This window comes from Colletotrichum gloeosporioides, assembly GCF_011800055.1.
Source record: "Colletotrichum gloeosporioides strain Lc1 chromosome Unknown consensus_101, whole genome shotgun sequence".
Classification (NCBI taxonomy): Eukaryota; Fungi; Ascomycota; class Sordariomycetes; order Glomerellales; family Glomerellaceae; genus Colletotrichum; species Colletotrichum gloeosporioides.
The window spans coordinates 111761-136762 of NW_025544746.1; the positions used below are offsets into that span (position 1 = coordinate 111761).

At 50.7% G+C, this 25002-nt stretch overlaps 9 protein-coding genes across 9 annotated transcripts; 4 read left to right on the forward strand and 5 right to left on the reverse strand.

Moving 5' to 3' along the window:
- Positions 1–75: 75 nt before the first annotated feature.
- On the reverse strand, positions 76–2155 carry GCG54_00010494 (uncharacterized protein; the record flags this gene model as incomplete). Its single annotated transcript, XM_045410417.1, has 2 exons — positions 76–1709; positions 1822–2155. 2 exons carry the CDS (start codon positions 2153–2155, stop codon positions 76–78), a joined length of 1968 nt encoding a protein of 655 aa, XP_045257308.1.
- A 1053-nt stretch (positions 2156–3208) lies between these two features.
- GCG54_00010495 (uncharacterized protein) lies at positions 3209–3910 on the forward strand (the record flags this gene model as incomplete). Its single annotated transcript, XM_045410418.1, has 1 exon — positions 3209–3910. One exon carries the CDS (start codon positions 3209–3211, stop codon positions 3908–3910), a length of 702 nt encoding a protein of 233 aa, XP_045257309.1.
- Positions 3911–4435: 525 nt separating this feature from the next.
- On the forward strand, positions 4436–6889 carry GCG54_00010496 (uncharacterized protein; the record flags this gene model as incomplete). The annotated part of the gene is made up of 5 exons (XM_045410419.1): positions 4436–4494; positions 4529–4747; positions 4819–6406; positions 6466–6664; positions 6732–6889. The coding sequence occupies 5 exons, from the start codon at positions 4436–4438 to the stop codon at positions 6887–6889; spliced, it is 2223 nt and encodes a 740-aa protein (XP_045257310.1).
- Positions 6890–6980: 91 nt separating this feature from the next.
- On the reverse strand, positions 6981–7734 carry GCG54_00010497 (uncharacterized protein; the record flags this gene model as incomplete). The annotated part of the gene is made up of 2 exons (XM_045410420.1): positions 6981–7186; positions 7257–7734. 2 exons carry the CDS (start codon positions 7732–7734, stop codon positions 6981–6983), a joined length of 684 nt encoding a protein of 227 aa, XP_045257311.1.
- Positions 7735–11553: 3819 nt separating this feature from the next.
- Positions 11554–12423, forward strand: GCG54_00010498 (putative pectate lyase F; the record flags this gene model as incomplete). The annotated part of the gene is made up of 4 exons (XM_045410421.1): positions 11554–11915; positions 11983–12082; positions 12138–12191; positions 12247–12423. 4 exons carry the CDS (start codon positions 11554–11556, stop codon positions 12421–12423), a joined length of 693 nt encoding a protein of 230 aa, XP_045257312.1.
- Positions 12424–13269: 846 nt separating this feature from the next.
- On the reverse strand, positions 13270–15084 carry GCG54_00010499 (Beta-glucuronidase; the record flags this gene model as incomplete). The annotated part of the gene is made up of 1 exon (XM_045410422.1): positions 13270–15084. One exon carries the CDS (start codon positions 15082–15084, stop codon positions 13270–13272), a length of 1815 nt encoding a protein of 604 aa, XP_045257313.1.
- Positions 15085–17589: 2505 nt separating this feature from the next.
- On the reverse strand, positions 17590–18645 carry GCG54_00010500 (Acetylxylan esterase; the record flags this gene model as incomplete). Its single annotated transcript, XM_045410423.1, has 2 exons — positions 17590–18182; positions 18234–18645. 2 exons carry the CDS (start codon positions 18643–18645, stop codon positions 17590–17592), a joined length of 1005 nt encoding a protein of 334 aa, XP_045257314.1.
- A 1368-nt stretch (positions 18646–20013) lies between these two features.
- GCG54_00010501 (Vegetative incompatibility protein HET-E-1) lies at positions 20014–21735 on the forward strand (the record flags this gene model as incomplete). Its single annotated transcript, XM_045410424.1, has 3 exons — positions 20014–20342; positions 20388–20575; positions 20609–21735. 3 exons carry the CDS (start codon positions 20014–20016, stop codon positions 21733–21735), a joined length of 1644 nt encoding a protein of 547 aa, XP_045257315.1.
- Positions 21736–22146: 411 nt separating this feature from the next.
- GCG54_00010502 (Alpha-L-fucosidase 2) lies at positions 22147–24658 on the reverse strand (the record flags this gene model as incomplete). Its single annotated transcript, XM_045410425.1, has 3 exons — positions 22147–23828; positions 23886–24118; positions 24177–24658. The coding sequence occupies 3 exons, from the start codon at positions 24656–24658 to the stop codon at positions 22147–22149; spliced, it is 2397 nt and encodes a 798-aa protein (XP_045257316.1).
- Positions 24659–25002: the final 344 nt, after the last annotated feature.

The following is a 25002-nucleotide window of genomic DNA, read 5'->3' on the forward strand; positions in this document are numbered from 1 at the left end:
GACCATGACTGGGATATTTCATTGTTCAGAAGGTGAACGACAACCCCAGCCCCTCCGCGATTTTCTGTTGAAGATTTACATAATTACGGCCCGGGCAACCGTCCATTTGCTAGAGAATCTGGTCTCAGATCCCTCAGGATCGCGGACCCGCCCAAACCCCAGACGGCGAAAATGGCTCGGGCTGGCTTGAGAACGACCGAGAATTAGGAATGGTGAGAGTTTCCCTTGCCGGTGAAACATGGACATGAGATGAACTGGAAACGTTCCTGGTCTCTGGACACCAGCGAGAGCTCTCTGGCTAGTCGTTGTCTCGTGATCAAAGGAAATTGTTCCAGTCTCGAGTGGAACATCGAGCCACAGATCCGAAGTCGTCAACTTTGCTGGCAAAGGTTCCGCATGTCCTGCACTCGGGACATCCAGCGTAGCGAGCCCAGAATTTTCAATGGACACAACAGCCTCAACCATGGGTCCTCGAAGAACTATGGTCGGCGTTGCTACATCATTGGGCTCCTGACTCTCCAAAGGTTCGGGATATTCCAGAACTTCAGCCATTGCCACTGTGTCCTTGTCGTGAGCTTCAAAGTACATAGATATCCGCCCGGAGATAGAAGCCCAAGTCCACGAAGGCATACTGGGCGCACCGATATCGCCTGGCTGGAGAGCAAACCAGCAGAGAGAAGACAGGAAATCTCGTCTCCATAAGCCCCAAAGATATTGATCTTCGAGCTCCTCACGGAAGCGATCTGCGACGGCAGTTACCGCGACTAACTTATCAGATTGATGCGTAAGTTGCCGACGTGAGTAAATCCTGATGATGCGTGCCCAGACAGCATACAGTGAGAAGCTGTCGAACACCATCTCCTCCCGGCCTTCCTTGATGAGAGTTTCGATATTGTAAGATTGAGTGTTGTGCTGGATGCGTCCAGAGGCCACGTTGTAGTAAATCGATTTGTAATCGCATTCGCAACGAGAGCCATCAAGACACTCCCAAAGCATTTCATGTGAGCCAAAAGAAAGATATCTCCTAGCCATTAATCGTTCCTGGAAGCACCAAGCACGGGCATCTATGGGACCCTGGACCACAGGTTCCCATCCAGCATGGTTAGGGATCACCCTGTATGTGATTGCCCCCGAACCAGGAACACCACACGTGTCAAACGACAGCGTACCCTCTTTGTACGGTGACCTCTCCCGCAATATACCTCGTGAAACATTGTCGGACGAACTGGTTGCTAAAACGAGAGTGGCATTCTCGTAAAAGCTCTTCATGCCGGCAGCCTCTTTCGCCCAATCCTCTCCATCATCTTGCACAATACAAAGAGAGTCGATCCAGATATACGTGAAGCCCAATGCCAAAGTCACGGCAATAGCGTCTTTGAAGTTGCGTGGAAGAGTGACTTGATCGATGGCTCGGACATGTGTTCCAATGCTGTTACGTCTCGTCATTGGAGGACCGGCGCCATCAACGGAAGAGCCCCAGCAATGGCTCAAAGCAACAAAATTGCCAAGCTCGTTGTTGGTAATTTGTAGACGGGGCGGATCAACGCTCACATCAACGATTCTCGTTGGCAGAGGTTTCGGTCTTATGTGGCACGTAGAGTGCGATAAAGAGCAGCTTTTCATCCACTCCTGCGCTCGTTCAATGCAGTCTTTCGTTGCGTTGGTGTTCAAAATGGGGTTGTATGGTTCTAGGTGGTGGCCGTTGCTGTCTTGATATCATCTTAGCTTCCGGTCAACCACGTCAATTATTGCACAGAAGTCCGGCCAAGAAAAACTTCCGACTGCGAAGAAACAAACGCAATTTACAGATAGAGGACTGACCTATGAGACTCCCGTCTCGTGCGAGAATAACCATCCGGACTTGGTTGGTCATATGCTCATCACTACCACAGTTCAGCGTCAGTGTCAACCGGATGACATTATCGATTTCGTTGTCGAACATGGACGACAGTGCGAATGCATCATCATAGCCGAACTTGCTTATCGCGTCCTTCGCGACTGCTGTCCCAAGCTGACACAAAGAGCAGCCGCCGGCCACAGCACTGGCATACCATTTCTCGAGCGGTTCAACCCCGTAGCCTTGGGGGAAAGGCAACTTGCAGTTGGCCCATGGAAAGGTTTTGCAACAGTGACAACTGGCGCAGATGCTGTCCATTGCGTCTTCTTGATTCATAATCGATTGCCCCCCGCTTCCTGGAATATACGTCTCCTTAAAAGGCCCACCCCGGGTTGAAATGGAGTTCTACGGATAAGCGCGAAGCGGGGAAGTTGATTGAAGGCCTCCACACGTGATTTTTGTCAGCTCAGTGTGACATTACTGGCCAGTCACAAATCCGCGAATGAGAATACTTGAAGTCAGACGAAAGGATCGTGAACCCAGTCACCTGCCAGGCTCCCACTCCAAAAGTCCCTCGCTAGTGGTTCTGTGAGAATGCATTGCCGAACATGGCTTCGCAGTGGACATGTAGATGTTGCTCGCCACATCCAGGACATCCGAGAATACGACTCGAGAAGTGCACTGCCTTATTCGACGAGACTACTTGTGTTGACCCACAGAGCGATGAATTGACTTTTGTTTATTGACAGGCGCATAATGGAAAGTAAGTAAGCTTTAGAGAAGGAAGAAAGGTTCCCTGCCTCGGCCGGCTTGAAACGCGAAACGCGCCCCGTGCGGCATTGATATCTCAGCAGCATTACCCGAATGTTGCGATCTCGCTGAAAGGATCTTTCTAATTCTTCCAAAACATTTTCCCATTCATATTACTGTAAGAACAGTTTATTCTCAGACTACATGGCGACAAGCTGCCTACAGCAAATTACGAGCCTTCTCCCCTTTTCCGCTAATCGTCAGGCGGCTCAGGAAGATCGTTCCGAGATGACCGAACGCCCTGTCAATCTGTCAGCGGCCGACGTATTGCAGCACCCTGCGTTTGGAACGACAAAGTGGAATCTCAAACCTGCCGAATCGGGGCTTGTCAGCGTGGCAGAGAATCGGGCTGGCGGTCCATTTCCACTCTGGTATGAGGTTCATGGCAATGGGCCTCTGAAAATTGTGTGGATTATGGGTCTTGGGGCGACGAGGAATATGTGGAAACGGCAGACGCGTTTCTTTGGTCATGACCATGGTGACCGGTACAGCTGCTTGGTATTCGACAATCGCGGAGTCGGAAAATCAGGGAAGCCTAACTGCAGATATAGTACTGCAGAGATGGCAAGAGATGTGCTGGAGCTAATGAAGCAAATTGGGTGGCTCGACTCGGATTCATCAAGCTACCCCCAGGACATCAACATTGCTGGCATCAGTCTCGGCGGCATGATTGCGCAGGAGCTGGCCCTTTTGATACCGCAGCGAGTCCAGTCACTCATCTTGATCTCATCAGCGCCGAGACTGGTTCGAACCACACCACTTCTGGACCACACTATGCAGCGCGTCTTCATGTTTCTCCCATCTGGATTGGATACAGAATTGGACAACAAAGCACGCAGAATCTTCAGCGATAAGTTTCTTAGATCCGCGGACACCGGGTCTCTCGATGCGAATATCAGCTTTCCAAATAATCACGATCGTTTCGTCGCAGAAGAGCTTGCGGAGCGGGAAGACGACACAGACGTATCGCGCAGAAAAGGGGTTCTCCTGCAAGCGGTAGCCGCCGGATGGCATTTCAAAAGCTCAGAAGACTTGGCTAAAATGGGCGATTTAGTAGGCCGATCACGGATCATGGTCATGCACGGCACGGCGGACGAGACTATCACATTCCCACACTTTGATTTGTTCAAGACCGGCTTTGGAGACGGGCCGGAGTATTTCGTGTGGGATGAATGCGGCCATATACCTCTCTGGGAGAGAGAACACGAGTTCAACGCCCGTATTGCGCAGTTCGTATACAGGAACGCCAATCTCCCGGCCTGAAGACAAAGTCAATTTCCCATCGTCCACTGACTAGGACTCTAAGGAAATACATATCATCTATTCTTCACTTGAGAATCTATGACTGGAGGCCATTTCTTAGTTAATTTTCCGCTATTTTCTGATCCTGCACTATGTTTATCTGTCTGTAATCGTGTGCCCTGACTCCAGATGCGTGCCCATGAATATTCCGGACCTTCCGGAATGCATGATCGACGAGTGAATTGTTTGCCTGGACCACACTACTATGAGTTTGTCACAGTGAACCCTATTCGCGGTGCTCATCTTGAACTTGCGGGTCCCCAGTCGGACGATGAGTAGCTGCGGGGGTGCAACCCCTCGTTCGGTAGTAGCTACACCGAAGTACGGAGGCGGATGTAAAGTCGATCAAGCTTCTCGGATATGCTACGCTAGCATTTATCCGGTGACGCCAAAAGCCTCCTTTTAAGATCAAAGTTCATTCCCAACATCTGTCGACGAATGGCGGCACTGAAAGGGTTTTCCTAGGTGTGATGAAGTCGCGCAAAGATGAACGTCCGCATATGCCTTCTTTTCCTGCCAGTATTGGCATCAACAGCCATTGACAGGTGAGAAGTTCCCTTTGTGAAGTGGAAAATACAGGAAACCGTATCTAAGACTTATCTTCAGGCGCGCGGTTGTTGAATCGTTCAAAGTCATCAGGACTGAAGTGCCGACTGCCATTGACAATACAACTACACCACTTCAAGTGGGTAACGGCGACTTTGCTTTCAACTTGGACATCACCGGAACCCAGTCATTGGTACCTTTCAACACATTGTCAAGTTGGGGCTGGCACAAAGACAGACTTCCCGAAAATGGGTGAGTGTTATTGGATACTTTGTTACGGATTGAAGGCTAAATCTGACCGTGCAATTTGATTGGATTTGAAGTGAGAAAATTGGTGACTATCATGGAGTAGCGATTGAGACGCACGGAAGGGAGGTTTCCTATGACATCGAAGATCCAAAATTACCCGAAATTTCGAAGTGGCTCAGCGCAAACCCCAACCGAATCAACTTAGGTCGGATCAGCCTCGCGTACAAGGATAAACCTTTGTCCACAATCACAGAACCTCATCAGGAGCTCAATCCTTGGAATGGAAGGGTCGTCTCCAATTTTCAAATCGATGGACACAATACGACAGTAATTACGCAAGGAGACTTCGAGACAGACTCTGTTGCATTCGAAATTCAATCTGATTTGATTTCGACCGGAGACTTGAGCGTCTTATTCGACTTCCCGTATCCCCCGATTCACAAAGTTGAGAAATCATCAGACTTTGAGGTTTTTATGGGAACATATGACCTCAAGTCATCGCGGAATCATACAACATCAATCGTCAATAACTCTTCCTCCCAACAAATCTCAGCTCACATCTACCACGAGATGCAAGAGACGGCGTACTACTTGAACTTACGGTGGCCTCATCAAACACCACTCGGTCTGGCTCAGATTCAGAACGAAGATCAGAACGGAACAGTCGCTCATCGCTATACGTTGCGTCTCAGAGATGCTTCTCAGGGTCATATGTTCCCGAGTAAGCTGATCTTCACTGCTCATTACAGCCCTAAATTGGAGATTCCATCGCTGCCGTCAGAGATACAAAGGAGAAACGTTGTTGGGTGGCAGAACTACTGGAAGGAAGGAGGCTTTGTGGATCTCACGAAGTCGACAAACCCCAATGCAACGGAGTTGCAGCGGCGTATCATCCTTTCTCAGTACGCGATGAGGGTCAATAGCGCTGCCACTGGCCAACCCCCTCAAGAAAGTGGCCTTGTTTACAACGGCTGGTGGGGAAAGTTTCATCTCGAAATGGTTATCTGGCATTGTGCTCAGTGGGCCACGTGGGGACGACAACAATATTTTGATCGAATCTTCCCGTCCGTGTACGAAAGTCTCTTACCTAGTTCAGAGGAAAGAGCTCGCAAGATGGGGTGGGATGGAGCCAGGTGGCCCAAGATGACGGAGCTTGTCACAAAAGGCATTGCACCTGGAGAGACGCGCGCATTCCTCCAGTGGCAACAGCCCCATCCGATGTATCTGGCAGAATTGGCCTACAAAGCCACTCCGACCAAGGAGACCCTTCAACGATGGGATCGTGTCATCACAGCAACAGCCAACTACATGGCATCATTTGCGTGGCTTAACAATCAAACTGGCAGGTATGACATTGGGCCCCCGATTCAGGGGGTTACCGAGAACTCTTCTCCAACCGAGATCTCCAACTTGTCATACGAACTCGCTTACTGGCAATGGGCTCTTACATCCGCCTGTAATTGGAAAAAAAGGCTTGGGGAAGGATGCCCACCCAGATGGACTGCCGTAGCAGATAGTATGGCTCCACCACCTCAATTCGAAGGGTTATATGCCCCTTGGGTTGGTGGCGGGTTGAATGCATCATGGTGGGATGACCTGACGCTGAAGAAGGATCCGCGCAGTGTCATTATGCTCCAGGGAATTTTGCCCGACACACCGCTAGTAAGGAATCTTCCTATTTTATGTCCTTGCCACAAAGTTTGACTGTCTTCGCTGTTTAGGTGGACCCTGTTGTTGGCCTTAGGACGGCCGATAAAGTATGGGAGGTTTGGGGTGATGAGCAGATCCGAGGCTGGGGCCGAAACATTTTGGCTATCAATGCTGCACGAGTCGGGAATCCCGAGCGCGCCATCTATCATTTAACAAACTTCGGATATTGGACATTCGGTGACCAGGGCTTTGCCCACCGATCTGGACCAAGTGAGTCACGACCTATCCAGCCCATTCCTGTTCCTGTGTACGCATCCATTTCTAACAACTTCACAAGGTCCATCTCCGCCTCCATACTTCCCCGGAAACGGCGGGTTTCTTCTAGCAATTGGATATATGGCAGCCGGCTGGGAGGGCTCTAAGGGTCATGCCCCTGGGTTTCCGAAAGATGGCTCCTGGATCATTAAGCATGAAGGACTAATGCAATCTTTGTGAAAGGGTCTGATCATCTCCAGCTTGTTTGTATAGGAAATTCAGAGTCAAGCTAGCTATCGCACTGTTTGAAGATTTCCCAATACCTCGTAGCCTAATTGCCGATATATACTGCTATCAAAAGCCCGCCAGAGTATGGCGCAGTTGTATTCTTGAATCTGTTCCTGGGGTCATCCAGGTAAGCAATGAGATTCGCGTATCCATCCTTGGTCGAGACAACATTGTCTGCCACAACCAATGCCCCAGGCTTCAATCGAGCCTTGATAACCTGCAACGTAGGAAGAGCCAAAGCTGACCAGACTGTGAATGGCTTATGTCAGATGCACATGAGTTGCGAAAAGTGTTGGTTTAAGATTATGGCTCAACTTACTATCCAGAAGCAGAAAGTCAATCTGTTCAGGAACATCTGTTTTCAGTGTTTCCCGCAGATCCCCCTCTTTCAAACGAATCCACTTCTCGACCTCTCTCCCAGCCCGCTTCCAGTGCTCTCGGGCTCTGCTAGCTTTGGTTGGCTCGTTCTCTGTGGCGATGACAACGCCGTCGGAGTTTTGAAGTTCCGCATTCTGCCCAACGGCAAGAGCAAGCCAGATTGTGCTAACGCCAAAAGAGGTCCCGGCCTCTACAACGTATCTCGCGCCGACTGCACGCAACAGCAAGTAAACAAGGGCGCATTTGTCCGGCTCAAGAGCAACGAATCTGCCAAGGGCGACAGAGGCGGGCTGATTGTCTGTACTGACGTATGGGGGCTCGATGAGCGCTTGCGTATGCAGGTCTCGAAGTAGGTCAACGGTAGTCGGGCTTGCCTGCAACGAAGCAAGGTGCCGGTCGAGGCTTGCAATATCCGCCATGCCGAAATCTCGGAGAGATACAAGTTCGTGGTGGATGGTGAGAAAGAATGATGAGTTGTATCAGCTTCGATCGCAATGTCATATATCTGATTTTCACTTTCGAAGGGCGCATTTGACGTTCAGCCCGAGTCGCGGAGATGGCCACACTTGAGGGGTTACATGGCCACAGTCTGCAAGCCGGGCATTAAATGTAGATCGCGAGCGGGGACCTTTCAGGTATCGGCTATTGCATCAAATGGACCGGTTTAAAGCCGGTACATTTTCTGATCATCTCTTGATGGAAGATGCTGACTGATGCGATTGTTTGGAACCTGGCTTGCTGATTCCGTGCGCCGCAAGACTCTGGTCTCATTGCCGACTGTTGCCGCCGATCTCCGAACTGACCAAAGCCCACAAACGCACGTGAACTCCAGCTAGCGAGGGCCGCGTGCAACTTTGCACTCACATCGGATGCCTCTCTCCATCAAAGACACAGAGACTGAGACAGGTGCCAATCAACCATAGCGTCAGCGCATCAAGTTCGCGGGTCTAGGGCCGTCCGACAACTATCCCATCAAATGCCACATGACGCCAGAAAGTCCTGTCCACAAAAGGCCCAGTTTTACCCCAATTATAGAGTCTACGAACTTTCTCGTTGGTCAGAAAACCCCCTTAGCGTTGCTCAGTGTACATTGATTGGCTCTACTCCGCACAAGGGGTCTCTGGCGTCATGTGGCATTTGATGGGATAGACGCCCCCGGCCCCACCGCGGAGACCGAGACGGGGTGCGACATGCCGGAGCACTGCCGATCTGGCTCTCGCCTCGCCAGCAGGCCGCAACAAGTCTTTTTGGAACAATTCCTTCTTCTAGTTAATTAAAACTCACACCCTTTTAGTCTTTCGCTTCCAAATCCAATGGAAACTGTTAGCTTTCACGCTAATTCTCCAGCGGCAATTTCAAAGATAACTCACGATTGACAGGGATTACAGAAGTCGCTTCACCACGCGAAATCGTCGAAAGCAGATTTTTTAATTGTAGTCCAAACGACGCCAATGTCGCATGGAAGACCAAATGAAAACTTCGAAAGTCCCTTTGGAAGCAAAGAATGTTTGTTACACTGCAGACTGGGGTTAAAAGTTTGACTAGAAGGGGAGCTTACTAAGAAATGCGTGTAAGTATCCAACAGGAGGTTCAGAACCGAAGCTTTACATGCGAGCCATGTAGCATGTTCCAAATTGAAAAAAAGAAAGAAAAAAGAAGAAAGATGCTGAATGTTCCCAACCTATCCCCCTTGCGGAGTACTTACTGAAATCAGAGCTCTTGTTCTGATTAATCGAAGGACTTTGGATGAATGCGTCTCAGAAGAGCGATTCAATCGCCCTGATATCCGACACCTGAAAGGATTTGCGAGCTTACGAAGTCAGAAGAGGTATGCCTATCGAATTGAGTTGCAGTATGCCAGAGGAATGGATGGTCATGATCGGCAGTTGAAAAGCATGTGAGCGGTTCGCAGACCAGATGGCAAGCTGTATGTGTCTGAGGGTTGCCATGATAATGGCCCACAGATTTGGCTCCAAGTATGATCACTGCTGTGTATCAAATTATTGGACAAGGCTGTGGATATTGTACAGACCCAAACCATCTTTGAAACTATTCAAGACGAACGTCCTAGAATGATGAATTTCCATGGACAGGAGATCTCCAAGCCAGCAGAGTGACTCTACCCGCTTCCATTACGTCTCTGCTAGTCATATATTTTCTCGGTCCATCTCCTTTTTCAATGGTCACAGCGGGCACATCCCTTCAACCCTGCTGTACCATTTCCGTAGAGATATCTTATTGCTCGAGCTCCGCATAATCTCCCGTATTCACGACGTATATGAGAATCCTGCATGCGCTATTCATTCTCTGGAGGCAACGGCGCTATGTCCAGTACCACCAAACGTGGCATTTCCTGCGACGCTCATGGCCGGACCAAAGGCCTGACACCGAAATCTAATTGACAAACTCACCAGTGCAAGTTGTTCGTTTCATCGCTCATTCAAATATTGAACATGACCAAAACGTGGATTGGAACCTCCTTGGCAATATAGCTGCCGTAATTATTCTTGGCATTCATGGATTGTTGAGTGCTTCAGTGGGGGAAGCTCTTGGCACCACCTTTTCGATGGCTCGGCGCAGGCGGAACTGCTCCCGGAATTTCAGCCAACAGACTGCAATAGGTACTTGGACGCTTGTCGTTTCCCCTTTAACAGAAAGGAATCGATGGTGGTTTCGAAGATTATGAGATTCCACCTTCCCACTTCAGTGGCAGTCATTCCATCTTCTATAAGTATCTAGGTAAGTACCTATCTAGGAATGGTTTCCCAGCCAGTCCCAAACGATACGGGTGCCTAGGTAGAGGCTTACCATCATGCGTCCCATTTAACCCGCGCAAGATTTGGGTCTTCTCTCGCTGATGACGCCGTAAGTGACGCTAGCCTGTACCAATCATCGGATGTTCATGCACTGGTCAAGCGGATGTGGATATGAGCCATCGGTATTTCTTGTCTTCCAATATTCATGGGTCTTTCCACGCGAAGTCCAAAGCCCAATCGCATGGAATTATATGACTTCAAACACGGGAAGCGATACGATGTGATTGTCAAATGACTGCATCGCACTTCATTACTTTTCCACGCTGTGCCAAGACATTTGTACTTAATCTGGGACTTGATTCTTGCAAACGCCGCGTAAGTCACACTGCTTGCAGCCACCTCGGACAGTCGGAGAAGTACAAACGATAGACCGTAGAAAGCTCTTCCCGCTAGGGTAGCTTGGAATCACTCCCAATCGCATTGCAGGCGAGATCAACGCGGAACCGCGTTCAAGTGGACTATTTTGCGAGTCACTCACTCGCACGTGAGGTAGATCAAAATCATAAACGGTCCTTCTTGACTCTTGTGTCTGATACTCGAATAATGCACTCCGGCCTACACGTCGTTCGTGTCCTGCTGTATCTCGCATCGCCAAAACAGTCCAAGCGATGTTCGTTGAGGCGAGCTGCAGCACTGTCTTGTCCCCGGCTCGACAACTCAGAAGTTGTCTTCGTCTAACGTCTTGGTGTTTCCGACAAGAGATTATTGTTCCTTGGAACGGCAGCGTACCTCATGATTGTCTGCCCAGCGGCGACGTTGAACAGCGGCCTCCTGCCTAAACATGAAGCTCTAGTTCGTCTAGGCGCCGTGCCAAGAGTGGCAGTGCCGAGCCCCTTGGCGCGGACGGGGCAATGATCGGCCCCATTGCTGGCAACGACACCCAGGCAATCGACCCCATTCAAGAGCCGTTGGTGATCTTATCTGTTTTGCCTGTGCGCGATTAGAAAGACTCGGCATGTTTCAACGCTTGAATATTCCACGTGTGAGGTTCAAATTGAGATGAACGTTGTTTCCCAGATTGATTGATTGTGCAGCGTGATGCTTACCCGAATGGATGACTTGCCGCCCCTCCCCACTGACACGTCAAAATCCATGGCTCCAACCGGTGGATACTACTGAGAATGCGACTGTGGAGGACACTGCTAAGCTCCCCTCGATGGCCAAGACCTCCTTAATTCATTCTCTACTTGATGTCTCGAGAATCGGCGCAGAGTCTGGACAAGTTCCCGCCAGTCGGAAACACCCTGGAATATGGCCGACGAAGTGGCATGCTGTGGGTATAAAGTGCCAGTCGGCCACTGTCATTGACCTGGAGCTTGATCTCATCAGCACAAGCTTTCATTGCAACATCTTCACTCTTTTCAATTCCGCAATACATCACTGACCCTCTTCGTCGTTCTTTCGAAATTTACATCAGTCATCATGCGCACCGACGCCATCAAGTTGCTCGCGGCTCTTGCCGTTTCTTTCCCCGTCGTCTCCGCCTGCGTTGGTAAGGATGCTATGCCCACCGCTACCGAGACCATCAGCGGCGATGCGCCCATCGAAGTTGCCGCTGGCGAGAGCTACGACGGCAAGTTGGCTCGCTTTGATAGAGGGTCCGGTGCCTGCAAAGCCCAGACTGAGGGTGGTCAGAAGGACGCCGTGTTCATCCTGCGCAAGGGCGCGACTCTCAAGAACGCCATCATTGGCAAGGACCAAATGGAGGGAGTTTACTGCTTGGGTGGTGGTTGCACGATTGAAAACGTTTGGTTTGAGGATGTGTGCGAGGATGCCATTTCCATGTAAGTTTCAGACATGAGCTGTTCAGCGGGAAAAAAGGCACAAGGCTGACGGAAATTCCCCCTTTAGCAAGGAGGATGAGGCTGGCACTGAGACCAAAATCATCGGTGGAGGTGCCTACAAGGCCGCTGATAAGGTAGTACAGCACAACGGCTGCGGTCACGTCAGCGTAAGTTTGATGATCTGGAGGACATTGCAACAAACATCGGCTCACACTCAGAAAGATCTCCAACTTCTACGCGGAAGACTACGGCAAAGTCTACAGAGCTTGCGGCACCGTAAGTGAATCAGAAACTTTGTGACAAAGGCCTGTTGTATCTAACAACATGACAGTGTGATGCATGCAAGCGCACCGTCAGCATCGAGGGTGTCTCTGCCTACGGAGGTGGTGAGGTTGCCGGGATCAACGAGGACACCGGCGATGAGGCGACGCTCGTCAACATCTGCACCGACGCCAAGACCCCTTGCCAGCTCTACTCTGGCCCCGGCACCAAGTCGGGCGAGTGCTAGGTTTCTCCCAACTACAGAGGCAATTTGGCCCCTATGATGGATAAGAACTTTCTCGGCCTTGATGGTTCTAGGAATTGACTTCCTGTGGAAAAGTCATATGTCTTATGGAAGAACCTAAGTGGTTTCGTGTATATACTTCTTTACAACATATTTTATAAGCTTATTTATTAGCTTTTACGAAAATGTCCCTGGGGCAGGGGTCTTGGTTTACCGAAAGAATGCGGAGAGCCCAACGCGAGTAGTTTCATTTTCAGCTCCATGCACCGGTGCTAAAATTCGCCAATTCGTGTCTCATACCGAATCTTTGCTGCGTATATTCTTACTAGCCTGTGCATTGAGCTGGAAGAATATCTCAAGCCAACGTCGACTCGATCTTCTGGTACGACCGAGGAAAAAGCCAAAGCGTGCCTAAACATCAACGATCCACATCAGTGACTGCGCCTGGGCAGAAGGGTTTTGGAAACCTGTGTTTTCGAAGTCGCAAGCTTCTTATCCAAATTCTCTCTCGAGCCAAAACGACCCGGTTGTAATGAGCTTCAATTTTTGCCCGCCGTCAATCACCATGACCTCAAAACTCTTTCCCAGGGTAGGATCACCGAGTCTTTCTCAAGACTGAGCCCCATAACATGTACGAAACGAGTCAAGCTGGATTGGTACTGGTCACAAGTGAGGAGGGGACTTCCTATTATTCTAAAAGCATCGCAAAAGATCACGGTTTACTGGCACTCTGACTCGCAAATGGTGGTCCAATAAAGATATTGTATATTCATGACAAAGCAAACGATCATTAATCCATTACATACGCCTAACCCCAAACAGGACCTGGTATCATATCTATAACCGAGTCTAGAAAAGCAAGACTCCCAGAGTAAATGCCAAACTCCACGCAATGCATCCATAAACTGCCTTCCCATGCATCAGACTCGTGGCAGCACTGTCGTCGCCGTCATCTGATGAGTTGCTGGGGTCTCCAGCCGGGCCTGGCGTAGACGTTGTCGCCGTACCAACACCTGGAGATGCTGATGTGAGTGCGTCACATGCCGTGGGGTCAGGTTCAGAAGTGCCGACCCTGGCGCCAATGTTTACGACGACGGCCTCGGCATCCCGCAAAGGAATGCTTGCCTTGCCATCGTTTGCAATCTTCACAGTAATGTCCTCGTTGGAGACCTGTGACTGTGTGCCTGCATTGTCCTGCTCAAAACTAATGCCATTCCACGTCGTACCATGGGTAGCGTCTGATCCATCGGCAGTCAAGTAGCCCAAGTGCAGCGTCTCGCCCGCAAGCGAGGTCGGGAAGGTCAAGTCTACCGTAATGTTGGACTTGGACGAGTCAGACACGTTGGCAATCTTGCCGTTGAGCAAAACGACAGAAGAAAGGGAATCGCTCTGATAGATGGAGTAAGCCTTCAGGTAGTCCGTGTAGCCAGAGGGAGCGTTCGAGATCGACTCCTCCGCGATGCGGGCGGTACATGATCGGCCGAGAGTCTGACCAAACGCCGCGAAGGCGTAGTACAGAGGGCGAACGAAACGATCCCGACCGAACATGCGCGTCGGCTGCCAAGCGCTGGCGTTGCTGTCAAAGGTCATATGGAATTGAACTGAGGTGATGTTGAGTGTTGCGGCGTAAAGAAGGAAGTTGAAGGTCCATAGGGCAGCAGCGAAAGTGTCGCTCAGCCCCTCCACGCCGAGAGGCCCGACGACGGACATTTCTCTCAATGCGAAAGGGTATGGCGTTTCCTTTGCTTGGTCTAGCTGACCTTCGATGGTGCTGAACTGCTCCTTTGTGTTGTCGAAGTGCATCATGTAATCCAGGGTCAAGGGGTACGGAAACGACCCTACAAAGTAGTAGTAGTTGTGCTGGTTCCAGCTGGTGATGAATCCCTTGTCTGAGTTGTTGGCCTTGACATCGAGGTAGCTCTCCAGGTCCTTGATCTCGAATCCGGTACCAGTGACCCAAGCTGTCGAGGCGGAAGACTCAAAGAAGTTACTTTGCAGGTTCTTAGGTTGCAAGACATCCTCCCAAACGGCGCGTGCTCGATCAAGCCACTCCTGTGCATATACCGAGCCGGACCAAGATCCCTTTCTGAACCCGTTATAGTTGTAGAGGTCTGGCTCGTTTCCGAATTCGAATGAGACGAGGTTGAGATTGGTGCATCGGTCGATGATTTGCGTCGCCATAGTCGTTAACCTCTCGATGTAGTCCGACTCGGCATATCCCAGGTTCAAGCCCCATGTCACGGGAGTTCCCTTGGGCAAACGGTTGGCGATCTCCATGAACTTCGGACCGACAATGAAATTGTCCGCTGGGACATCACCAGGAGCGGTCGGCTTCGGATTGGGCTTGATAAGCCAGTCGTCTTGCGAATCGTCGTAAATCAGATAATCCTGCGTGTTCCCACCCAATCGCATATGCGCCGGTCTGCCGGTGAAGTTGGCAAGGTTGTTTAGAAGATTTATCGTCAGGTCGTTGGGAGTTTCATCTCCCATGAAGTAGTAGAGATGGTCGAGTTCGATACCGAAGCCGGCAAACGACGGGTCGACGTTCGCGGAAATGTCGGAGGGAACATCTTCGGACAGCGATAAGGACAGGACTGAGTCGGCGGCGAATGCTGCAGAGATGAGGCCGAAGCCAGCTAGAAGGCGACTCTGCAACGGCGCCATTTCAAAAGCAACCGGACAAAAATTAAGATAATTCGTTAGTAACCAGAACCATCGTGAGAAACGCAGCGGGGCGTTCAGCCGTCTTAAAAGACGTTGGAACATAAAGATCGGTCACCGAAACGGGCGGTTTCATCGCCCTCCACAGATTTCATCATCCTTGTGGACCAGGTCGAACCAACCGAGCCGGAGCTTTTGCGCCTGTGTCAGTTGAAATCCATGTTCACCTCCCGTTTGATGGTACCAAGGCTGGGCAGCAGCTCCAGTCTGACGCGTACTACGCGGCTGGGCGGTGACTGTGTGTGTCTTGTGTTCTCCTCTCTGCAGTCAATAGCTCGAAATCGTTGGCGATGAGGAAGGGCCGAGATGCACAACCCGGTTTTCCTGGGAGATTTCCACACTTCCACCAGGCCTGGCTGGCGAACAAATGGAGAGCCTAGACCGTCCGCCGTGAGAATGCCATGCCTGTTTAGGCGCTGCGATGCCGTTGTGCCGTGATTGCGACAGACGGTTGGTGGGTTAATGACATCAGGGAGGGAAGCACTCCCTGTTGGTTCTGCGGGCCAAGACGTTGGCGGTTTGTCTCGCCCCGCAAAACGTGCGTGGGTGGCAGGGAATCCCATGGCCATCGGTGATGTCAACAAGACGTTTAGCGATTGTGGCAGGGATAGCAGGCCCCTGTATTCCCTCCATCCCATCGCCTGCAGGTGAAGAGACGCGACAACCTGGCAAATTTGTTGCATCGGAAGTTGGGGTGACATGAGCAGGTCGGGAGGACGGGAGCTACTTCGTCTGACATGAGTTTGATAGAGTTATGGCTGCTCCCAGAGGCCTGGCACCTCTCCCTCGCTTGCCTTCACGAATTGTCCGAATCGTCAAAGAGAGTTCTGTCCTGCAGGAACAGCGGAACGGCTTTGGCGATTACTGTCGATCATCAGCCATCGACATAAAATTAGAAACGTCGGCCCACTGGATATTGAGGCAGTATAGCTGATTTTTGTCGTTTGAAAGGATGAGAATTGAGGAGACGCTCGCCACACGTTTCGGCGCGGAAGCAAAACGAACAACGGAATACCGGGACCGCGAACATGTGGATAAGCGATAGGGGATGATAAGGATCACCGGTCGCAGCCTCAAGGAAGCACCACTGAAGGATGAGGAGCATTGGATGTCTTTGACGCGGCTGACGTCAACTGAAGTAACAGATCGCGCCGCGCTGAACCAAGTGTTTGTTGTCACCAGGCTGTCCTGGGTTTGCAGCTTGAAACGTGCCCGCCTGGTTGAGCCGCCATGAACGACAAGATCGGGATCCCGCTTTTTGCGACCGGAGTTTGCTGGTCATGGGATCCAGCCGGCGTCTCGGCTCCACACACCAGGACGCACAGAATTTCTTGCAGCTGGCGTGCCGTCATTATGAGCATCAGTTGGCTCATGGCTAGGCCAACGAACTGTTTGCCTATCAAGCTCGAGAGGATTTCGACACACGATTGACAAGGCATTTCTTCCATGTTAGTTTTCATTCACATGGGGCTGTCGCGCTCTCAGCAAGACCCATGTCCACATCCATCCAAGCAAACACTGCAAGCACGCACCGCTGGCTCCCGGGAATACCATAGGATTTCAACAACCCCCACGCCTGACTGCCGCGGCCCCATCTTCCATGCTGTGTTGTTGCTCTCCACTTGGTGCAGAGCTTTTCAGCCACCGCTCTGCATCTTCGCGCAAGCTCATTCAATTGCCAGCTGGCGGGGCTCCAGCTGTGATTGTCAACCACATCGTGAGCCCGCCCTGGCTTCGGCGTTTGTACACTCGAGCCCACTATTTGTACATTGCTTGGCAGGTTGGCCTAAATTTTCACTGATCTGGAAGATCTTCCCTGCGCCTGCGCCTGCGCCCGGGCCTTCGTCACTCCGATCCAGCGAGACAGCCCCGGTGGTTGTGCCGGGAGTCCCGGGGAGGCGGGTAGATCACGATCATCACAAAGACTGGAGCCTCCAATTGGTCTGACGCCTAAGCCAGGCCCATCATCGTGACATGCTTGTGGGCAATGGGGATCATTGAAATGACCTCCTGAATTACGCAAAACCTGCTTGCCGCTCTATCATTGAGATGCGCAGCATCGCAACGCTGGAGTGGTGGTTTCATTGTAAACATCCAATCTACCACGAATTGACAAACAAGGTTCCCCACTCCGTCGTAGAGCTGCACGGGCAAGGCGTCGATGCGCGGGCTAGATTCCAAGGGTCACTTTGCCTCGTTTGCATCATGTACAAATTCAGTGGTAAAGAAGCTATTTTGCTGCCAACCACTACAAACATCCAGTTCCATAGAGTAGGACTTCAGGAGTGTTTCTGTCAATGAGCTGGAGAGTCATTACGGTCCTTCAAATTTCGAAACAGTCTACATGACAGAGAGTGCCCCTGATTGGTTTAATTTCCTCAAACTTTCAATCTCAAATTCGTAATCCATAGCATTCCATCGCACCGTCATTAACTCAATCCCGAATGTTTAACAGTACTGGCAAGCGCCGGTAGGGCAGTAACCGTGGCTGCAGCTGAAGCTGCAAAGGCCCTTGTAGCTGTCGTCAAGTCCGGTGGCGGGGCATCCGTCCCGTCCATCGCCACCCGGGCTGGTAGTCTGCTCGCCGTAAGAGGCACACTCACAGACACCGTCGGGGCAGTATCCGTTGGAGCAAGCGAAGGCACAGAGGCCGCTGTAGTTGTCCGACAGGCCGGACTTGACCTTGCCGGAAGTGCAGAAGGAACCGGTAGAAGTCGGGGCGGGAATGCTGGATGTCGCGGTCGCGGTCGGGGTGGTTCCGGAGGGAACGCACTTCTCCTTGATGTAGGTCGCGCCATCATTTGTGTACAGCTGGAAGTAGTTGGTGTGGGCATCCTCGCCCATCGTGCGAGTACCGTCACCATAGGCACAGACGGTGTCCTCGCCGTTGCACCAAGAGCGCAGGACACTGGAAAAGTTATTCAGGTTGGCGAGGGACGAGCTAGAGCGAGCCATTTGGCCGCTGTAGGTAGATCCGGCTTCGACGTTGTAGCTTTGGTCGGCAATGTGGGTCGGGTCACCGAAAAGGAGTGCAGCGCAAACTGAGACAGATCAGCAACCGACTTCTTAGAACATTATTCCATCCAACTTACCCTTGCTGCCGGGCGTGGAAGTGGCATCGAGGCCGGAATCGGCGAGAATGTCGCCAACGATATTGGCACCTTCGCTGTAGCCACTCAGGACGATCTTGGAATCGGGGCACTTCTCAACGTAGGCCTTGATCTGGGCAACACCGGAGGTTCGGCCCTCCTCAACTGCATTAGGGTAACCCGAGGGGTTTGACGCATCGAAAAGGATGTCTTCGTAGTCGCAGCTGGAAAGGCCGGTGCAGGTAGCCTCATAAAGCGACTGTTGGCGTCCAGGGTAGCCTTCGTTCCAGCCACGAGCGAAGAAGAGGTGAAGGTCGGTGCAGGATCCCGCGCCGGTAGATTGACGCTTTCCAGGGGCCGCGGAGGCCAGCAGGATGAAGTTGAAGAGGGTGGTGATGGCCTTCGCTGACAACATATTGACAGATTAATATTATGAGTATTATTACCGTCTGGTTGGTTGACGTCGGAAAAAACGAGTGACTGGTCGTGGACGATGAGATCGTTGGGACCAAAAGATGTGAAAGATTGATTCCGGGGAAAACGGAGTCTTATTTCAAACCGGAGGCTGAAGGTGGACCATGGGGATAACCCATCGGTCCATTGTTGCATCGAGTAAATACACCTCTCCCCTGATGCTGCTTGTCCGGGCGAACCGATAAGAAGTTATTGTGGGTTTCGTCGGTGTTGACCCTCGAAAATAGCAAAGTAATCGTGGGTTGGTATCATTCGCAGGGATCTAGAGTGGGACTCGCACGAGCTTAGTTGCTAGGCTGACTCTCGATACGAGGCAGGTAAGCAATTGTGGATGTCGGCTGATGAATGTTATGCGGTCTGGAAAAGGGGCACCATTGCCGTAACAGCACACAGCGGACGGCTATAGGTTCCCTTTATGCAAAGTACTTGGCTTGTTCTTAATCGAGAAGTATTACAGTGTCTGAAGTATTAGCAGTTCATTTGCACAGTAGTGCACATTTCACATTTGGTGCGTCCCGATGGGATTCATGTGCGTACGTGGTGGCCCAGAGTTCCCGGCGGGATGAACGAGATGGAAATAGGTCCTTTCAGGCGCATGTGCCTGGCAGGTAGGATAACACCAGCTCTGCTGCATTGTATCTTAAAAGCATAGGGGAGAAATTCTACCTATCATCAAGCTGTCTCAACTTTATTGACAATCTCATTGAGCCCAAAGCCCCAAGAAACCGTTTTAACAGACGATGTCTGTGGATACTGGGAGCCCCTGTCAAGTCATCGTCGGAGCGGACAGGGCTATGGGCCGGATCGCCGGAGCTCGGACGATGAACATCGTTAATTCGGGTGCTCCTTGACTCGATATTTGACGGCCGTTATTGCGGATGTGAGAGCTCTCATTCGATCTTCCAATGGCAATTCAACGTGTGCAGTCGGCAATGTCGGCGGCACGTTCAAGTCCCCTGAGATGCAATCGATTACATTGTAGTACATCAAAAGCTCGTGGTTCCCTCAGAATAGATAGTGACAGCTTCATGTCGGCGGATCGGTGTTTCCGCCGGGGCAAGACATATTGCTGGCAGGCTTCCGTGTGGTTGGACCCCGCTAGCTTGCATCAAAGGATCAATGGAGCCCCAGAGTTGAGGGGTCATCACTACGCGGTTGGTCTGACTTCTAATGCATTACCCACCGACAGGTATCAAATCTCACTCTCACATAATATCCTTTGGCAATTATCGCGATAGTCACAGCTATTGATCTGCAGCATACACTTGATTTCATTTTGGGTCTTGAAGGGCGATACACCTCCGACATTATGTGGCTTATCAACGTGCAAACTCTGGAACTCGAGCAATTCTTCGGCAGCGATACTCCTGGCTACGCCATTTTGTCACATACTTGGAGCTGCGGGGAAGTGACATTTCAGGATTGGGCCGACCGATCTCCAGCTTCTCAGAAACCAGGATACAGCAAGATTGTGGACGCATGCGCGCAAGCACGGGTGGCGGGTTTCAAGTTCCTGTGGGTTGATACGAATTGTATCAATAAAAACAGCTCATCAGAACTTACTGAAGCCATCAACTCGATGTTCTCTTGGTACTTTCATTCGGGGGTGTGCTTTGCGTATCTCTCCGATATACCAACATTTGGGCATTCCTCCAACGCAGAGGAAATTTCCCGCAGTCGATGGTTCACAAGAGGTTGGACTTTACAGGAGCTCTTGGCTCCTAGAGAGGTTTTGTTCTACGCAGCCGATTGGTCGCTCATTGGCACAAGATCATCTCTGGCGCATCACATATCTTCGGCCACAGGCATCGACGTCGAATATTTCAACTCAAAAGCATCACAGTATGGGTGGTCGCAAGATCAGTGGGAAGGTGACCACTATCATCCAGCCTTTCAAGCATCCGTCGGGGAAAGACTTTCATGGCTGGCTCGCCGCGAGACCACCAGACTTGAGGATATGGCATACTGTATGCTCGGAATTTTCGGCATATCTATGCCCTTGGTATACGGGGAGGGGTCGCGGGCTTTCATGAGACTCCAAGAAGAGATCCTGAAGGTTTCAGATGATCATTCTTTGTTCTGCTGGTCTTGGTCTGCCTTTTCTGGCACGGGAAGTCTCCTGTCGTCTCGCCCACATGCCTTCAAAGAAGCATCTCAGTTCACCCCTCGAGAAAGCAATATGCCACAGCCGTACAGCATGACGAACGCGGGGCTATCGATTCAACTTCGAACTCTATCATGTTGGTCATCATACATCGGCATTCTCAATGTTGAAACCATACACAAGAACGAAGATACAGGTGTGTTACTGTCAGGGGACCCGAACACAGGTCGATTTGTCAGATGTCCTTATCCAGGAGTCCCGGTTCATCTTTGTCCCACAAGAGAGCTGAGAACTCATCCCATGCATATGTTTATGCCAACGAACAGAACGGGTGGTCGTGTAAGCGAAGCAACGCCCTTTTCATTAACGACGTCAGCCAAAGCTGGGGTTCTGCTGTCTTTTGATGAAAGGAACAAATTTGTCGAAATTGAAACGCTTCCGAGGGGAAGATTCTTGACTAATTCAAGCATAATCGATATTCCCTTCGAAAGATCGGCTTTGAACCTTAGCGGGTGTCAGGATGCTGAGTCCTACTGGTTTGAAGATACAGTCAACAAAGCTCCGAACGTTTTGGGAGCGATGGTGAAGATAAAGCTTTCTTCGGAATTCCAACACGCAACAGAGTCATTGCTATTTTTTGTGAAACAATCACAAGCTGGTCCGCTGCAAGAGGCAAGGTTGCATTATTATCGCATTCCCCACGCCGCGACTGACTTCGTTGGCTGGACGCATTACGCAGCTCCTCAAATATGGCAGTCAGAACGTCAAGGAATAGACAGGCGGAAGTATATTACAAAGGCTCTCATGAAATCTGAGTTTGCGGATGCCTTAAATCCCTCCGTCATGAATGGAGTCGCTGTTGCTGTCGCGGCTAGAACGTCGAAGGCGATGGGCCGAACGCTGCTGAAGCACGTACACCTCACTTGAATGACCTTTAGCTAGTAGCATATAGATGTATAGAATCCTTTTCCTAGACACAGCAGACTCTATATTTTTGCATTTGGTCTTGTACTTAGCGTCGAGTCTTCTTCTACCCCTCTAACCGTTTTCTTTCTTTTTTTTCTTTTTTCAGTTCAGTCCATACCAAGCTCAGTATTCCGGCAAGATCCGGGTGCTGACGTACAACACAGCGAAGTTCGCTACTGGAGATCCCTTTTCAGAAGTGTACGTCAAGCTGTGCCTGATGAGCGAATTGATGGTTCGTCAAGATTGATGATCACTGATAAGGTGGCCGCGTACTTCCATCTCCACGAACTAAAAGCTATGAAGCTAGTTGCATTATTTAAGGTAATCCAAGTGCATTACCTGGTCTGTGAACACCCGCATACATGAATGAGCTCAAGCTGGTGTTATCTCCAAAACCTGGCCTTCGCTCGTGCTAATCTCAACGGCGTACTTCTCCCCATCGACGAGAACACTCTCACCATTTCCAACTCGAAGCTTCAGCCTACCTCCAATTTTCGACGTTATGCCTGCTCGCTTGAAAGCACCATTCTCCCATTCAATGTCAATAATGAAGTTGCCTCTTGCGACTAATCCATTTGCACTGCCGGTTGGCACGGCTTCACCCGGCAAAGCAGGAAGAATATGCACAGTACCCGTGTGACTTTGAAGCAACATTTCCGTGATACCGCTCGTGAACCCGTAGTTTCCGTCAATCTGGAATGTTGATCCCTTATCTGTGTTCCATAGGTTCGCGGTGGGAAACGTAGCGAACCACCCCTTCACCTGCTCCCATGCATCCGCTCCCCGGAGCGATCGAGCGTACATATTGATCATCCATGTGCGACTCCACCCTGTGCTTCCTGATCCCGCATCCCTGCGACGGTCAAGTAGAACCTGAGCGGCCTCGGACAGCGTTTCGTTGACCAATGGTGAGAATTCTTTCCCGGGATGCAGAGCGTATAAAGGTGAAAGATGACGGTGACTAGGTGCCGATTCTTTGTATTCATAGCGCCATTCGAGGATCTGGCCCTTGGACCCAATCTGCGCGGGCTTGATGAGAGTCAAGAAATCTTTAGCCTTTTTCAGATCTTGGTTGGTATTATCAATTCCCAAGATGTCCGCCGCCTCGATGATTGCACTAAAAACGTCGTGCATGAGTTGGTTGTCCATGGGTATGTCGATATCCATTGGCTCTGAGCGACCAGCCACGCTGAAATTGCTCGGGACGACAAAAGTGTTCTCTGGTGACAGCGAAGGACCTGTGATTCGATAGCCCTCGTGTTCAAAGGTATAGCACTCATAGAACGTAGCCACGTCGATGAGAAAGGGATATGCAACATCTTCTAAGAATGCCTTGTCACCCGTGAAGTGATAATGGTCCACCATATGCTGTACAAGCCATGCGGCGCCCATAGGCCACATGGTAGAAGATGTGTAGTTGTCAGTGGCACCCGGATCGCCCCAAACGTCCAGATTGTGGTGAAACATTGTGCCGTCACAACCATACATGGCCTTCGCCATGGCTTTGCCTCTTGGGTTGGCGACTTTCATCAAGTCAAACAAAGGTTCTTGTGTCTCGATCAGATTCGTTGGGCCGGCAGACCAGTAATTCATCTCGGTGTTGATATTTATAGTATACTTTCCGCCCCAAGCAGCCGTGGTTTTGTTGTTCCAGATGCCCTGGAGATTCGCGGGCATATCTATGTCGGCTTCGGTGTTTCGTGAGGCTCCAACGAGCATGTGGCGGCCGAGATTCCAAGTGAGAGTTGACAATTCAACATCACTTGAATCGTTCCGTGCTATGACGACTCTCTCATCCGTGGGTAACGCAGAAAGTCCTCGTGGTGATCTACCAAGATAAATTGAGGCCCGTCCTAGGAGACTGCTGGAGTCTTCAAGGGCTTCATCCCTTAGGTCTGAATACCCCTTACTCAGTGCAGCGTTCAGCTTGCGCTCAATCTCAGCCTCCCATTCTTCCTGAGACGCGAAGCGATAATTAGTCTCTGCGTCAAAGAACAGGTCAATTACTGTAGCTCCTGTGATCCTGAGAACGGAACCATCATTTTCGAACTTCGCTATTTCATATCAGAACGAGCGCGTAATACCGAACATATTTTAGGGGCTTTGCATACCTCCTGGTGCCACGAAACGAGCCTGACCGGTAAACAGAATTGGGTCTTCATCAAGAGGCTGTCCACTAGAGCCCATCAGGGTTACCGAGTTGACACCGCCTGCAGTAGATGCAACATTGACCAAAATGTTTGCGAGTCGACTGAAGCTAGCCTTGAGGTTGAGAGCACCTTCCTCACTGGAAGTGAAACGAGCGGCGAGCACCCCAGCTGGGTAGCTGGCAACGAATTCCCGCCTATCATTCAAAATCGTTAGACTGAGAGTATTCAATCCGCGGAAAATACTATACACACGTGAAGTTAACTCCGTCGAAAGCGTACGAGGAGCCCGAGTTACCCTGCTTTGTGTCAAGCCACCTCACGTAGTTCTCCAAGTTACCGCTGTGCCCGAAATCAAGATCCAAATTGCCGAAATATCCAAACTGACGTTCGGATTTCTCGGCCGGGGTCATCTCCCGCAACACAAGCTGGCCGCCTTCAGTAATTTTGCCAGAGAGGAACAGCTCACGAGCCACAGGTAGGGTCGTCAAGGCGTTGAGAGGAATTCGGTCTTGAATAGGACCGGACCAGATGGTATTTTCGTTGATGGTGAGGGTTTCGTTTGCACCTCCCCAAACAGTTCCCCCAAGTCGTCCATTGCCGATAGGAAGAGCTCCCTGCTCCCATTCTGTTGTTGGTTTTGTATACCAAAGGTAACGACTTCCATCAAAAGAGGATATCGCGTTGCTTGCGGTGGCAAGCAATGCTGCAATAAAGAAGGCATGTGCAAGCGTCATTGTCTCTTGTGTGTCTTTGGAAGTTGCGAAATTAGCCTTAATAGACGACTAACTCCCTTGGTAGACCTTTCAAGGCATCAGTATCATTTTATAGATTTTCGCTCGTAAGTCGACTACCTCTGATGACACTGCACTTCTGCCTCTCGTGTACACCTACCTCGTAGCTCCATTCTGATTGCTGGTCAAAATCCGACGCTCGTATTGACGATCAACCGATGCAATGAGGAGTAGTTGCATTGCGGGGAAGACGAAGTGTGTGGGGTAGGTATGTCTGCGCCCATCCCCGACGCCCTACTCTGGGCAACAAAGTCTACTTCACATTCGTGGAGAAACAAAGGACGATT